We start from the raw sequence: 15050 nt of genomic DNA on the forward strand, positions 1-15050 counted from the left end.
AAAAAAAAAAAAAAAAAAAAAAAAAAAAAGTGGTAACTAAATGGAAAACGGTACATCTCCATCTTGGTTATAAGGTCCAGGTGGAGTCCAGCATTGGACCAAGAGCCATGAAGACAGTGTGGCACAGCTTCCTGGGGGAGCTGAGCCCAGCCAAGAGGCACTAGCTGGCAGTGCCAGCCCCACAGCCTTGCCTGCCCAAAGTGCCACCAAAACTTGTCCTGCCATGGCCAGAGAAAGGAAAAAGAACTTGGGAGCCCTGTCCCCAGCCCTCCCCCAGTCCTCCCCCAGCCTGCGCCTGTCACCTGCTGTCCCAGAACCGGATCTTCTGGTCATTATGGCCACTAATGATGATATGGTCCCCACACACCACGTCATTACAGTAGGAAAGGACATTGATGGTCCTGGAGCCTGGGGACCAAGCAGCAGACCCCAGGGCCTCAGAGGACAGTTGTCGGGAGCCACCCCACAGGACACATGGAGAAGCTGAGGCCCAGAACGCAGTGTCCTCCCAAGACTAGAACCCAGGTCTTCTGCTTCCCAGCCCAGGACTCACCCACGTCTTTTTCCCACCCACAGCCTGTGGACACCAAGAAACCAGGCAGAAAACACCATTGGGGATACCATTGGGGACTGGAGGGCCTTGAGAGGTTTCACCCCCAAATGCCTATGAATCTCAGAGCCACTCCCAGAGAGCAGGTGAGGTCACTCGTACTCTGGCCTGGGGCTCCTGGCTGGTGGGGAGGGGAGGTGGGGTTGGGGCTCACAGTAGGCACGGCCGAGGTCCCACTCCTTCACTGTCCGGTCACGGCTCCCAGTCACTGCCTGGTGCCTTGTCAGCTTGAATTTGGCAGCTGTCACCTTATCTTTGTGTCCAGACAGTGTCTCCTGTACCCCGGCCCCAAGTGCGGATCAAGAGTTTGGCCAAGACCCCATAACAGGCCCCCTAGTCCTGAGGTATGATCCCTGACCCCCAGGCAGCCTCCCCAGTCAGGCCTCACCTTGGACTGTGCCTCCCCCACCTTCCAGAGCTGGGCAGCCTGGTTGTAAGTTGCTGCTAAAACCTGGTAGCCCTGGAGAAATGGGAGAGGAAAATGACAGGTGCTAAGCCGTAGGCAACATCCTTCGGGCCAGAGAATGAGGCTAGGGGCTGCCCCAGAGCTTCCCATGGCCCAGGTCTCCAAGGCAGGCAGAGGAGCCTCCGGCCCAGGGAGGAGGATCTGTGTAAGAGCCCAAGGGCCTGGTTCTAAGGTATCCATGCTACGCCCTCAGGTCCCAGAGCCCCCACCTGTCCAGTGTGGAGATCAGAGGGGGCGCAATCCCATGCCACTGGGGCAAAGTTCCTCACCGAGGGGTCAAAATCCACACTGGTGATGCTGCCACCAGCTCCCTCCAGGGTCTGGTTGACCTCCAGACGACCTGGGAGGACCAGGAGAAGGGACAGTTGAAATGCGATCCTAACCTCACAAAATGGAGGAATTGGGATTGAGAGCAAAGATCAGTCCCCGTAGCCCCACCCCCACCCCCACAGGATCGCTGGGTCTGTTCTGTGGCCTGGGCTGGAGACTACACCTCCCCTAACTGCTGGCAGTGGGTCCCAGGGACAGCTAGTCATTTCACAGACCAGGCTAGAGAGGACCAGGGAGAAGGGACTATCTGTGGGTCACGCAGCAAGCCAGGATCAGGCCAGCCAGAAACTTGCCTTTTCTAGGAAGCCCCCAGGAGCCAGCTCTGACTCCCCAGGACACCCCCTCTCCAGAGCACAGAGCTTGGGACAAGGCCAACAATTCATACTCATCCCTTACCTGAGTTCTGAGAGCTCAAGTGATGCTAGAAGAGGGTCACGTGGTAGACTCAGGGACCTGCTCTTCAAGGGCCTGTCCCTGTAGGACCTCATGATAGGGGACCCCCACCCACCCCCATCAGGGACCATCTGAACTCAGCCTTCCCCATTCTGCCAATCTGGACCCTAGGAGCCAGGAGGCTTCACCCTTCTTCAGAGCACGGAGCCCCGAGTCTCACTTTTTCCAAGGCATTGTCTAGTCACTGCCCACAGAATATTCCAGATGGAGAAACGCAAAGAGATCCAAGACCTCTGCCCACCAAGTGGACTGAGGAGCGGGTCTGGAAAGAAGCCCCGAGTTGGCCTGCAGGGGAGGGCTCCTTACTTCCCACAACATTCCAGAGGTGGATCAGGCGGTCAGCCCCTCCAGTAGCCAGGAGGCTGCTGTTGGGGCCAAAACGAACAGCATTGACCTCAGAGAGGTGGGCATCCTGTGGGGAAAGGGGAGATTGGTGCCCCAGCCCTCCCCACACATATCTCTGTGGGTGCTCACAGGCCCTCTCACCGGTGCCTGTGCAGACACAGCCTGCTGCAGACATGGTATCCCCATCCCCGGTTTCTCTGTCCACACTTTTGAGTTTCAAACCTGGCCCCACCAGGTGTTCTCACCTCTGCCTGGACCCCCGCAGCAGCCTCCGTGCTATGCTACTCTACTCTCCTGCCTGGCCTCCTGGCCTCCCAGCCTCCTCTCTCTCCCTCCCTGGCCCATGCCCCCATCATAACATGCGTGACTCCCACCATAGGCTGTGGGAGGCAGCCTCCTGCTCCTGCTGAGGAGCCCAGCCTTGCTTCCCTGGCCTCCTGGGACCACCCCTGTACCTGCACTCCCTCACCACTGCCCCACCCATATGGCTCAGCTCCTCCCTTACCAGCACATCCTGAACCTGGGTAGGAAGTCGGGTGGCCACACATACAGGGATGATCTGGTATCGCTGCTCAGGGGCTCCCCCAATTGAGTGACCTCTCCTCTTCTTAAAACTGGGCGTAAGGTGGATTGGGGTCAGGAGGGCATTCAGCAAGGCCTTCTTAGGTGGGAGCCTTCAGCTCCCCTGAGGCATCAACCATAGGAAGCAGATGGGGCAGGAGGCAGAACATGGCCCCAAGAAGCAGCGAGCGCATTCCTCAACCCAGCCTTTACCCCAGGGGTCGGTGTGGAGAGCACACAGAGGCAGGCACAGGAGCAGGGTAGGGTTGGTAGGTGCAAAGAAACCTCAGGGCTGGGGTTTCAATCCCAGTCTTGCCACTTCTTGGCTCTGTGACTCTGAATGAGTCCCTGACATTTCAGAGCATTTTTCCCAATTGAGTAGGAGCTCCTGCCCTGCCTGAGGCTGGAGCTCTTGGTCCCCTGTGAGGACCTTGGATGAAGACAGACCCTTGTGATGACAGAACCTGGAAGACAGCTGAGCAGGGGCTGGGGCTGAGGCCATTCACCTGGCTCCTGTCTCCAGGGCCCAACAGACTCACAGGCAGACAGCTGTGCACCACAAGGATGGACAGGTCAGGCACAGACACAGACCAAGCCTGGGCTGGGGAGCCTGACACACACGTGGGTGCACACAGGCACACACACACTTACTCCAGAAGCCCCTTCACCACATCCACACAGTGGGACAGCGTCAGGGAGGTGGCTGAGGCAGACCTGAGACAAAACCGAGAGAGATGTGCTAAGGGACTGGCTGGTGTGTGTACAAATGGCTGTCCATCATCTCCACACTTTGCCAGAGACCTGGAGGCTCATAACCTCTCAAGTCTGGGACAAGAACTTGACTTCTCCAAGACTAGGAGACTAGGATGACCCAGACCAGTCCCAGGAAGGTCAGGGCAGCAATGGATTTGGTAATGAAAGTCTCCCAAGGTCTCCCTCATGATGAGAAGAACTGCCTCACCCTACAAGTACCCACCAACAAAAGTTCCTGGGAAGCTGAGCTGGGGCCTACAGAGAGAAGAGGCGCTAAAGGTTCCCCCAGGGTGGGGATAGGAAGAGGGGAAAGCCTAGGCTTGCTGGGTGACCTCAGCAATGCCCAAGAGAGGGTGTGTCCTGCAATTACTTGGCCCACAAGGGCTCCCAAGGACTTTGGGGACCAGCATCTCATGCCCCTCTCCACGGTTTCTTCACTGCCCCAAGACCTGGACACTGGGGACCTGCAAGGAAAGACTGAGAAGAGGCGTTAGGCTGGGGAATGGGGCCCGGAGAGGGGCAGCCTCAATGACAGGCAAATCAAGAGGAGAGACCCTGCGGAGGGGTACCCAAGGTCTGAAGCCCCAATCAGGTCCCACAAGTATTAGCACACATCTACACATGCTCATAAGTTCACACACAGACGGGCTTAGTCAAGTTTGTACACACCTGTGTCTCATGTCCCTGTGGATGCACATGCTTGTACACCTATGGCTGCACACACATGCCTGGCATGACTGGGCTCTGGGCTTTACCCACAGGTTCCTTCCTGGTGACAGCTATTCACAAGCCTGACACCCCACCCCCCGAGCTCTGATCCCAAGAAGGAGGGAAAGGGTTGAGGTTAGGGGTTGGGGTGGGTGAGATGGAACTGACTGCAAGTGGCTCCAGACAATGGAGGTCAGACTAGCCCTGGGAGATTTGAGCTTTCCGGCCTCTCCTCAAGCTCCCTCCCAACCCAAGAGCTGACTCCAAGGTCCAAGAGGAAGACCCTGGCAGCCTCTGGGGTGGGGCTGAGCTCAGAGCTCTGAGACCACCACCTGGGTCCTCACCTGAAGGGCCTCTTCCACTTCTCACAAGCTTCATTCTCCAGGGGCTCTGGCTCAGGGGCCAGAGCCAGAGTCTCGGTTCTCTCCCTCATCCCATCGCCTAGGGTGTCCGGACCCCTAGGAGGAGAAATGAAGCTCAGAAACGCCAAGGGACCAAGCCAACCCCTCCCGACCCCAGCACAGGACACGCTTAAGACAGGAATTCCCAGTGATGAGGGGTCTGTGTGGGTACACGTGCAGCGGGCACGCATGCAGGCTCCTACGACCACACGGTCCTCTGCAGGTGTCCCGTGGGCCCCGACTACTTGGGGGCCTCGGCACACGGCTATGCCCAACTACAGTCGGCGGCCTGGGTGGTCGCAGGCAGGCTGGGCCGGGAGGCAGAACACAAGTGTTGGACCGGCCCATCCCCACTCTTACTCGCTGATGCTCACGGTCCGCTTGGCAGCCTTCTTCAGCTCCTGGGACACCCGCGCCTGCTTGGCCCTTGTTGGGTAAAAAGCATCCTGAGAGCCTGGCGCGGCGCCTCGCACGCAGGCGGGGCGCGACCCGGTCCCTTTCTCCAGTGGGCGGCTGCTGCCCGCCTCCCTTCCAGACACAAGCGAGGCCCGACTCTCCCTTCGGGGGCGGGGCCTTTCCTCAGAAGGGGCGGGGCCTGTTCCCTCACCGCTCCCGGCGCTCGTTGCGCAGGTTGCGCTCAGCTGCGGCGCCCGCTTTCCGCTGCACGAGCCTCTCCAGCAGGTCGTGCGCCTCCTCCTGGAGCCTGCGCAGTGCCGCCTCCCGGAGCCCGACGTGCGCGCGCAGCGCCTCGTAAGCTTCCAGCTGTACCGCGTTCTGCGCCCGCCGCTCTTCCACTTGTTGGGCCTGCTGCGCCCGTGCCTCTCGCAGCCGTGCCACGCGGACCTCCAGGGCCGCCAGCCTGGAGGATGGAAAGAGCGGATAGCGGGTCCCAAGCCTCCCCCGTCACTGCCCAGTGGAAATCTGCCTCGGAGCAGAGACCGACCTCCCCATGCCAAACGCGGCTAGCCGGTGGCTAAGCCAGGTCTCCCCCCAGACTTCGCCCTCAGAGCCCAGCCGTTCGGTCCTCTGGCACCAACCGATAGGCTCGGGGGCACGTGGGGAAAGCTCTTGGCCCGCGCCATTCTCCCGCATAGTTGGCCCTGGGCCTCCCCGAGGTGGGCGCGGTCGCCCGCGCCCGCGCCCCCCCGCGCCTCACCTGCTTTGCAGCTCCTGCAGCTCCGACTCCAAGGTGCCCAGGGCCACGCTCTTCTCCACCACCTGGTAGGCCATCTGGGGGCGGACAGGTGAGCACAGCGGCGCTGAGGCCCCTCCTGGCCTCTAGTCCCTCCTGGGCCGAAGGCGCTAAGGGACAGTCGGCTGCTCCCTTGCCCGCCCCCTTCCTGAAAAACAAGCTGAGCCCCACACAGGTTTGGGACCTTGCAGAGGGACGCACTGCTGTTTGTGGAGCAGTGGAAGGCCCTCGGGCTCTGGAGTCAGCCCTGGGTCCCAGTCCTCGCTGTGCTGCTTCGTTTCTCTGCGACCCTACTAGGAACCTCTCTGGCCAGAGCAACCCGCTACGCTGCCTCGCCTGAAGAGTGGGAAGACATCGCTCCGCTCCCAGCGCCATGCAGAACCACTGCGAGGACTCCTAGCGCAGAGGCTGCTAAATGCCCATCCGGCCCTCGGGCGCCATGATGTTCCCAGCAGGCTACGTGCTCCTTCCATCCTCACCACACCGGGAGGCTGGTACTGCCACTCTCACTTCACAGACGAAGACACCCACAGAGAGGTTTAAGTGTCTTGCCCAAAGTCACGTAGCTAAGAGATGTGAGCCCAAGCCACGTAACTGCATCACCCTCCAGGCTGGTCAGGGGAATGTGAGTTCTGTTCCCCACCCCTCCCTGGGGGCTTCCTGGCTTCACTCAACCCAGGCCTGCCCAAGCTCAGGTCTCAGCAGCGAGGAGCCCTGCGCAGAGGCACACAAGGCTAAAATCAGGCATGGACTCGGGCAGCCAGGGCCCAGACTCAGTATGGGAACAGCCCTGGCAGCCCAGGAGAGGCAGTGAGGGTCATTTCATCTGCACCCCCGCCTCACTCCACATGCCTTCAACTCAGAGCCAAGCAGGGTCGGTGGGAGAGACGGACCCCAGGCAAGGCAGCTCCCACCAATGTGACAAAAGAACATGAGGGCCAGAGGCGCCTCTGGCCAAGGCTGGGGGTTCTTATTGCTAATCTGTTCCTGTGTTCTCACGTGGGCCTGGTGAGGACAGACTGAGGAGCAAGGTTGGCGCTGCCACCTGCACTGACATGACGCCCTATGAGTGAGTCTGCGGAGAGGGAATCTGCACATGCGGGTTGGGGCACCTTTATTCATAGTTGGCCCCATTTATGACATAATTCTTTTCACCACTGAGCAATCTGATCACAACCTCCACTTTCTCACCTGTCACTTGCTTTCATTTATGTTATACCATTATGTTATACCATTCAATATTTTATTTCAAAATTCAAGTAGTAGAGGTGGAAAACAGATTAGTAGTTGCCAGGGGTTAGGGATGGTTGGGGGGAGAGGGGTGAATGTGATGAAAAAGGGGTAGCAAGAAAGAGATCTTTGGCCGGGCGCAATGGCTCAAGCCTGTAATTCCAGCACTTTGGGAGGCCAAGATGGGCGGATCACGAGGTCAGGAGATCGAGACCATCCTGGCTAACATGGTGAAACCCCGTCTCTACTAAAATACAAAAAACTAGCCGGGCGACCTGGCGGGCGCCTGTAGTCCCAGCTACTCGGGAGGCTGAGGCAGGAGAATGGCGTGAACCCGGGAGGCGGAGCTTGCAGTGAGCTGAGATCCGGCCACTGCACTCCAGCCTGGGCGACAGAGTGAGACTCCGTCTCAAAAAAAAAAAAAAAAGATCTTTGTGGTGGTGAAACAGTGCCATATCTTGATGGTCACACAAATCTACACGTGATAAAATGATAAAGGACATATACACACTTCATACCAATCCCAGTTTCCTGGTTATGGGTACTATAGTTATGTAAGATGTAGCCAGTGGGAGATGCTGGGGGAAGGGGACGCAGGAACTCTCTGGACTATCCTTGCAACTTCCTGTGAATCTATAATTATTTTAAAAAAAGTTAAAGTAATAATAATGATAAATGCTTGTGATGTGTGGAACTACCAGAGAAATTTTACAAAAGAAAAGAAAAGCCTCCCCACTGCCCCCATCCACTGGCGCATCCAATGGGTACTGGCTGGTGTGTGTCCAGGGAAGGAATGCTGGGGGCCAGGGAAAGTATCCCAGGCAAAGGGAGCCGGGAGCTCAGAGATGAGAGTGGCAGGAAATGCAACAGGAGCCTGGGGAGCTCAACGGGTTAGCCAGGCTAGGAGCTTTGGAAGATCTACAGCACACTAACCATGGAGAGAGGTAGTAAGACGGGTCTTTACTTTTTACTCTATAGCTTCTATTCTCTTGAGTTGTTTACAAGCATGTTTTGTGTACTGCTTGTCTTTAATGGAGATCTTTTTTTGAATTAAAATATGTCACTCTGAAAGCTGTATGGAGAAGGGACAGGGAGTGCTGAAGGAGTGTTCCAGGGTAGGATGAAAGTTACTTGTACCATGTCAGATATGGTACAAGAAACAGACATTGATGGATTTGGAGATAGTCAACATGACCTTGTGACCAGCTCAGGATGGAGGGCTGGGAATAGTCAGAGGTGCCCTGGCGTTTCCAGCCTGTGTGAGAACCACTGGGGGGCAGTCACAGGAAGCTCAGCCCACCTCATTCATAGCTTAGTCTACAAATAGTTCTTAGTATGGAATGGACTGTGGACACAGGCCCTATGGATATAGTTTGCCTTGGAGGCAAACCAAGACATCCCATGGCTTGGGGAGCTCACAGCCCAAAGGCAGGGGGTGGCGTGGGGGGTCAGATGTTTGAGAATTACCTCTCAAACAAATATTGAATTGGACCTACAACAGCAGCTCTGGGAAAGATTTTTAAATGAGTCCGTACCTATGCCCACACTTCTGTTGGGCAGGTGACTTGCCATGCTGTGGCTGGATGTGTATTTACTGGGCTATCACAGTCTCCTTCAGAGGACTGGAAGCCCCATGGGCCAGTTCTTGTTTATTGCTGCATTCCCTGTACCTTGGATATAGCAACTGTCAATAGATGTTGAGAGAATAAATGGAGAGCACAGAAGGTGATTTGTGTGAGAGGGGCCCAAATCCTGGCTCTACCTCTCCAAGCCTCAGTTTCCTCCTCTGCAACCATAAAGTTGTGAAGGATTAACTGAGACAATGTTTAGCCCAATGCCTGCAGGGAGTCAACTCTCAAAACGGCGTGGACCAAAACAGCGTGGGCCAAATTCTGGGGGAGATGGTGAGCCTGATTTTAGATGTGATGTCCAAAAAGCAGCTGAGCAAGAGAGTCAGGAGCTCAGAACAGAAGGCTGGGCTAGAGACAGATCTGAGAGTTGGCAAACAGAAAATGGGAGTCCGTGAGCCCCAAGAACACCCATATTTGAAGGGAGGGGAATAGGGAGGAGGGAAAGGAGCCAGTGAAGGAAGTTCAGAGGCAACAATCACAAAAATGAGAGGGCAACCAGGAGAGCATGGTGCAAGAGAAGCCGAGAGACACTGTTGCAAGGGGACAGGGAAGGCGGTAGTGTCAGGTGGAGCATCCACACCCTGCCAGTGAGCTACATGAACCTTAGTCTGCAAATGTACATTGAGCATCAACTGGTGCTAGGCCTTGGGGATGGCTGGGCGAGGGGTTAGCCATGGAGTAGTGAGCAGAGTAGGCTAAACAATGTGGAAGGGAAATGGGCTGCCAGGCCCTTGCACACCTAACTCCCTCCAGCTGCTGTTGGAGCCCACTTCATTGTGGGCTGCCCGGGGCACTCTGACCCCTGCTCAGCTTCAGGTCAGAGCCTGGCACACACAAGGGCTCACTCAATGCTTGCAGCACTGGGCTTGGAGAATGCAGCAAACACAGGAGTACCCCTCACTGGCTGGCTCCCTTGGACCACATCTCTCTATACCATTTTCAGACCCCTTCCCAACTTACCTCACCACAGACCAGCCGGAGCCCCTCCTCCTCCTCCTGCCACTTCACCCTCAGTGTGGCCAGTGATGGGACTTGGTCTGAGTCAAGCCCTGACTCCTCCCTGCCAACCAATCAGAGTGGTGCTCAGTGTTCCCCGGTTCACCCAAGTGCCCAAAGGCACCCAAGGGATGCTACATGAAAAGCCTAAAACAAGAGCCATTAACTTCCTCCTGGGAAGATGGAAGCTAGCAAGCCAGTAAAGGAAAAGGCAAGTCTCTAGAAATGAGCTGTCCATGACTCCTCTGCTCCAAGATTCCCCTAGGCCTTGGCCAAGGACCCTTCTCAAGAAGCACCTCCCAGCTGGGCGCAGTGGCTCACGCTGTAATCCCAGCACTCTGGGAGGCTGAGGTGGGCGGATCACAAGGTCAAGAGATCGAGATCATCCTGGCCAACATGGTGAAATCCCGTCTTTACTGCAAATACAAAAATTAGCCAGGGGTGGTGGTGAACGCACCAGGAGGCTGAGGCAGGAGAATTGCTTGAACCCAGGAGGCAGAGGTTGCAGTGAGCTGAGATCAGGCCACTGCACTCCAGCCTGGCTTGACAGAGCCAGACTCCGTCGTCAAAAAAAAAAAAAAAAAAAAAAAAAAAAAAAAAAAAAAAAGCACCTCCCAACTCTGAACTCCAATCTATTCCTGGTTCTTATCTGTCACTCCCTCTTTGGAAATAGGTAGCAAGGATCCTTTTCTTTAGGGCATTCAGGCAAGGAACAGGGAATCGAAAAAGACTGAGAAAGAGAAAAGACGGTTAAGTGTAGTGGTGGGAGGGTGGTGAGGGGAAGGGGAGATGGGACAAATGCAGAAAGATGGACAAAGAAAGTTGAGGAAAGAGATTCTAAACAGCTATCCTGTGTGAAGGCCAAGGCTGCCTCCCCCACCACCCACCACCCCTGGGCAGCAGCCAGGGGCTGATGAGGCGCTAGGGAGAGAATGAACCCAGCACAGGCAGCTCTTTGTGACCACAGACACACATACACTCACCAGGGGCCCTGGTGGGTGGTGGGAGTAACACTGTTTGGCTCCGGCTGCAGCTTCTTTGAGAATGTGTCCAGCAGCTCAGCCTTCTCTAAGAGATGGTTATCTGGAGGGTGCAAAAGAATGAACCTGGGGCAGAGACAGATACCCAGCAGCCCCCTGGCATGCAAGTTATCTCCGGCTAGGATGGCTGCAGGAGCCCAGAGATGCTAGGCATGGGGAAGCTTCTGGCAGGCTGGTCTGTGCCGCATGCTTGAGGGGCGTCTGTGCAGCTCTACAGGACCTTCAGCCCTAGCAGTGTCCTCATAGCACTGGTCCCCAGGCCCACCCGAAAGAGGACCTGCTCTCCCAGGGAGAGAAGGAGGACCACTGCAGGGTACTGCCTGCTGAGGGTCCTGAGGGAAGGAAGGGGCCTGGGATTGATTCATCCCTGCCTCAGAGCAAGGCTTAGCCCCAGAAAGTGATAAACCGAGCTCTACCTGTCAATGGCCTTTGGCAAGTCACTTCCCCTCCAAGGGCTCTAGCTTTCTGCACTTAAAAATAATCCCTGGCCAGGCGCGGTGGCTCACGCCTTAATTCCCAGCACTTTGGGAGGCCAAGGTGGGTGGATCACAAGGTCAGGAGATTGAGACCATACTGGCTAACACGGTGAAACCCCGTCTCTACTAAAAATTACAAAAAATTAGCCAGGCGTGGTGGCGGGCGCCTGTAGTCCCAGCTACTCTGGAGGCTGAGAAGGGAGGCTGGCATGAACCCGGGAGGCGGAGCTTGCAGTGAATGGAGATCGCACCACTGCACTCCAGCCTTGGCAACAGAGAGAGACTCCCTCTCATAAATAAATAAATAAATAAATAATCCCAACTTCCCCAGCCCTGGTGTAAGGTACCCCCAGGCTAGAATAGAAAGTCCTTAAGCAATTATTCAGCAGACATTCTGGAGGTTTTGACCCTGGAACACACTCCCTCCCCCATCAACAGTCACTTCCTCTTTTCTCACCAGTTCCAGGGGAGGGCGGGGTGGTAAGCCCAGGCCTAGCTCCCTCCTCATCAACTTCCTTCCCACACTACTACTTCCCACCTGTCTGTCACCTTGACTGAGGCCCCTGGGCCTGGCCTAGTTCTCACGAAAACCCCACCTCAGCCCCCAGGGTACTGCAACCCCCAGCAAACCTAAAGAAGGTCTCTATACCCAATTAACAAGAAGACTGTGACCTGCCCAAGGTCTCAAGACTGGCCCTTCGGTCTGATTTCAGCCCTCCAGGTCTCTCCAGTCCCTCAGACTCTCAGCTCCCTGGGCGGGGGGAGGTGACCCCCCCTCACACTGGACGGTTCCACTGTCTGAGCAGTGGAGAAGTGTGGCCGCTGGAGGTGGGGGCTGGCCTCGAAACCCTGAAGGCAGAGGACCAGCAGCCTGGAAGCTTGCAGAGAAATTTCCCTGGCTAAGAGCAGATTTGATTGTGGGGGTTTGGCCAAGATTAGCCCCAGTGAGAGAGCCGCAGGGACTGTGATTAGACTTCCAACCGCAGACATACAATCGCAGGTGGCCAGAGGCGCGACAACCGGCACACCTGTTCATCCCGTCGTGAACTGCCACACCCCATCCTGACCAGCTGCCCAGAAACAATTCTGAGAGTCCGACTTCGCTGGACTCAGCCGGCATCCGCCAGCAGCCCGGGGCCCCCTGATGCCCCCTCAGGTTGGGTAGGCTGACGGGGAGGTGTTCCATAAGACTGCGCCAGCGTCGCCTGTCGGCGGCAGAGCCTGAGATGCACAGCCTCCTCCCTAGAGGTTCCGAGTGTCGCCCGTCTCCGGATGGGCCAATAAGTGGCTGCTCTGAACAAGTCCCGCGTTCTTTCATTGCGCTACCGAGACTAAGTGCAGTAATCAAGCCCCTACCCCGGGGACTGCCCGGAAAGGGAGGCACAAGAGACCCTTCAAAACCACCACCCGGGGACGCACTTGCGTCTCGAAAGCCCAGCTCGTGGGAGGCAGAGCCCGTCCTGAAGGGCGACGAGGGCGGGGGGGCAGGAGGGGCTTGTCCAGGTTCTAAGCAGAGCCTGGATGGCAAGGGGCGGAGTCCTGGCAGTCGGGGTGGGCGTAACGCACAGGCTCAAGGCACAAGGCACAGCGCACTCGGGTCACAGGCGGAGGAGCCAGTCAAACCCTCTCCCCGCGCCCGTAGCCGCGTCCCCTCAGCGGCCATCCTCTCAGCCCCGGGGCGCACTCACAGGCCGGCACCAGCTCCAGGAAGAGCGCCTTTTGCGTACGGTCCCGAAGACGCAGCTGCCGCACGATGTGGCGTTTCCATCGGGCTGTGGGGGCGCCGGGGACGCCGGGCCCAGCCATGGCCGCGCTCTCTCGCCTCTCGGCGCGTTCCTCCCGCCCAGGACTGCGCCAGGCCGGGGCGGGGCCTTGCGGGGACTCAGTTACACCAGGGGGCGGGCGGTGGCGGGGAATCCCCGGCTTGTCCCAAGAGCGCTCTGGTTGGGAGGACCGAAGACCGACGCCGGGAGGAGCCGCCTCCGGGTCTGAACCGCCGGGGCCCCGTCCGAAATGTTCACCTAAGTGGGTGCTCTTGTGGCGCAGGAGCGAAGTCGGAGCCTCCGGGGCGGCTTCCCCCACGCGGGTGGAGCGCTCCGGAGGTGGGGCCCTCAAGGCCCGGGTCCCTTAACCCCGTCGTGCCCGGGCGGAGTCCGACAACTGCTGATGTTCCCCATGCCGCTGCGGTCCCGGCCGCGCTCCCAGTCAGGGACCCGGAGGCCCTCAGCCCCGGGCTCTGCGCGTACACTGAGGGCCGGCTTAGCAGGACAGCGAGATAAGGAAGCAGAGACGGAAGGGAGGAATCCCAGCTTTCCGCGGATAATGGCGTTCGAGCTGGGTCTGTGAGGATGAAATAGGAGTTGGCCAGAGGGAGAGAGAGGGACTCTAGGCCTCGAGAAGAGCACGTGCAGAGGTTCCGTGACACGAAAACGCCAGGTGGGTGCGGGGCTGGGAGGACAGGAGGCAGAAGGGTTTATGGCTCCACATGATCGCCGAAATTTTAGGTCCCTGAGAGTAAAGGGGTGCAGCTGATTTCATCTGGAAAGCCCCTGGCCGGGAGGAGAGAAGGGACTTGCTTGCCTGGGGTTGCAAGGGAGTGGGGTGGCTGAGATGGCCAGCACCCCAGCATCCTGACTCAGCCCGACGCTTCACCCCACTGGGTGGAGCAGACACATCTCTTGTGGGTACCCTTAAAAGTGAACCGTGGGTCGCAGGGCACTGGTCAAACCGTCTCTAGCTAGGTGCTAGAGAGCCAGCTCTGCAGGCTCAGGCTCCTGTGACCCACGAAAGGAGGGACTCGCTGGGCCCAGCCTCACCCTGGGGCATGCCAGCAGGCCCTGCCCTCTGAGTGCTGGCAGACCTGGCCATCCCTAGGAAACAAGAGAAATTGGGCAACCTTGGGAAAGCAGTGCAGGCCCTGGAGGTGACGAGTCTGTTGAGATTCTGATGGGGACGGGTCAGAGGATGTAGAAAGCAGCCAAGACCCAGTCGCCCCCAGGTCAGTGTAGACTGCCCTGCTTCCACAGTGAGCTGGGCTCAGTCCCCCATATGTCATTGTCTTAGACGCCCATAGCCTTTGCACAGGCCAAGCCTGATGTTTGGAACGCCATCCCCTCTAGCGGGCCTGGCTCCTAATCATGCATCACCTCCTCCAGGAGTACTTTCCTGCCCCTACACTAAGTTCAAGCTTCTCAGATACCAGCCCCAGTTGAGTTCGAGTTATAACTGTCGCCAGTTATCACACCATCCTGTAATCTGTGCAGTGCCCCTTAGATCAGGACGTGGGTCCCAGATGTCTCTGTACCTCTAGCCCCAGCCCAGGCCTGGCCTGTCTCTTGAAGGAGTATTTCTGTTGAAGATGGGTGGTAACGTTCAGTAAAAGGCATGCTCAGGAGACAGGCACGGTGCCCATGGAGACCCAGGACCAGCTGATGACAGTGATGAATTCCCTTTAGAACTGGCTGACTCTTGGGTGCTTGGAGACACTATATAAATAAGGAACTCTGGCTGTGTGCATTGGAGAGGATATTAACAGGGCTTGGCCTGGCTGTGAGGTGCAGAGATGCTGTTTCTCTCAGGTAAGGAGTCATATTGGGGCAGGGTTTCCTAATCCTTTTTTGACTCACAAAATACACCTAGGAAATGTTAAATAAATTGTCATTTTTAAGTAGTATATGATAAAGAAGTGATTGATTTTGACTAAAATATTCATGTTCTATTTTAGAATATGAAAGACTGTATTACAAAGATCACTTGAAATAAAATTTGAGATAACATAATATATGGAGACAAATTTCTGCTTTTTACATTTAACTTGCTGTTTAATGTATCTCTAATTAATTATGTAAGAGAAATATG

General features: G+C 56.8%; 1 protein-coding gene across 5 annotated transcripts in view; it reads right to left on the reverse strand.

Moving 5' to 3' along the window:
• The window catches only part of ATG16L2 (autophagy related 16 like 2), a 17333-nt gene extending 2505 nt beyond the window's left edge, over positions 1 to 14828 (reverse strand). The window contains exons 1-14 of one of the 5 annotated variants that reach the window (XM_017894375.1): positions 12881 to 14824; positions 10660 to 10759; positions 9641 to 9740; positions 5784 to 5857; positions 5235 to 5486; positions 4988 to 5053; positions 4571 to 4684; positions 3417 to 3479; positions 2710 to 2818; positions 2166 to 2271; positions 1286 to 1416; positions 999 to 1070; positions 765 to 885; positions 303 to 408 (exon numbers count right to left, since the gene is read on the reverse strand). In XM_017894375.1, the coding sequence (XP_017749864.1) occupies positions 303 to 408; positions 765 to 885; positions 999 to 1070; positions 1286 to 1416; positions 2166 to 2271; positions 2710 to 2818; positions 3417 to 3479; positions 4571 to 4684; positions 4988 to 5053; positions 5235 to 5486; positions 5784 to 5857; positions 9641 to 9740; positions 10660 to 10759; positions 12881 to 12998 (1532 nt within the window). In that variant the 5' untranslated portion in view covers positions 12999 to 14824. Of the gene's footprint in view, positions 1 to 302; positions 409 to 764; positions 886 to 998; positions 1071 to 1285; positions 1417 to 2165; positions 2272 to 2709; positions 2819 to 3416; positions 3480 to 4570; positions 4685 to 4987; positions 5054 to 5234; positions 5487 to 5783; positions 5858 to 9640; positions 9741 to 10659; positions 10760 to 12880 lie in introns of all 5 variants that reach the window. The other 4 variants (XM_017894376.1, XM_017894378.1, XM_017894377.1 and 1 more) reach the window with 4 other exon arrangements.
• Between the last annotated feature and the right edge of the window lie 222 nt (positions 14829 to 15050).

The sequence above is a fragment of the Rhinopithecus bieti genome, unplaced genomic scaffold, assembly GCF_001698545.2.
Source record: "Rhinopithecus bieti isolate Rb0 unplaced genomic scaffold, ASM169854v2 scaffold_21412, whole genome shotgun sequence".
Classification (NCBI taxonomy): Eukaryota; Metazoa; Chordata; class Mammalia; order Primates; family Cercopithecidae; genus Rhinopithecus; species Rhinopithecus bieti.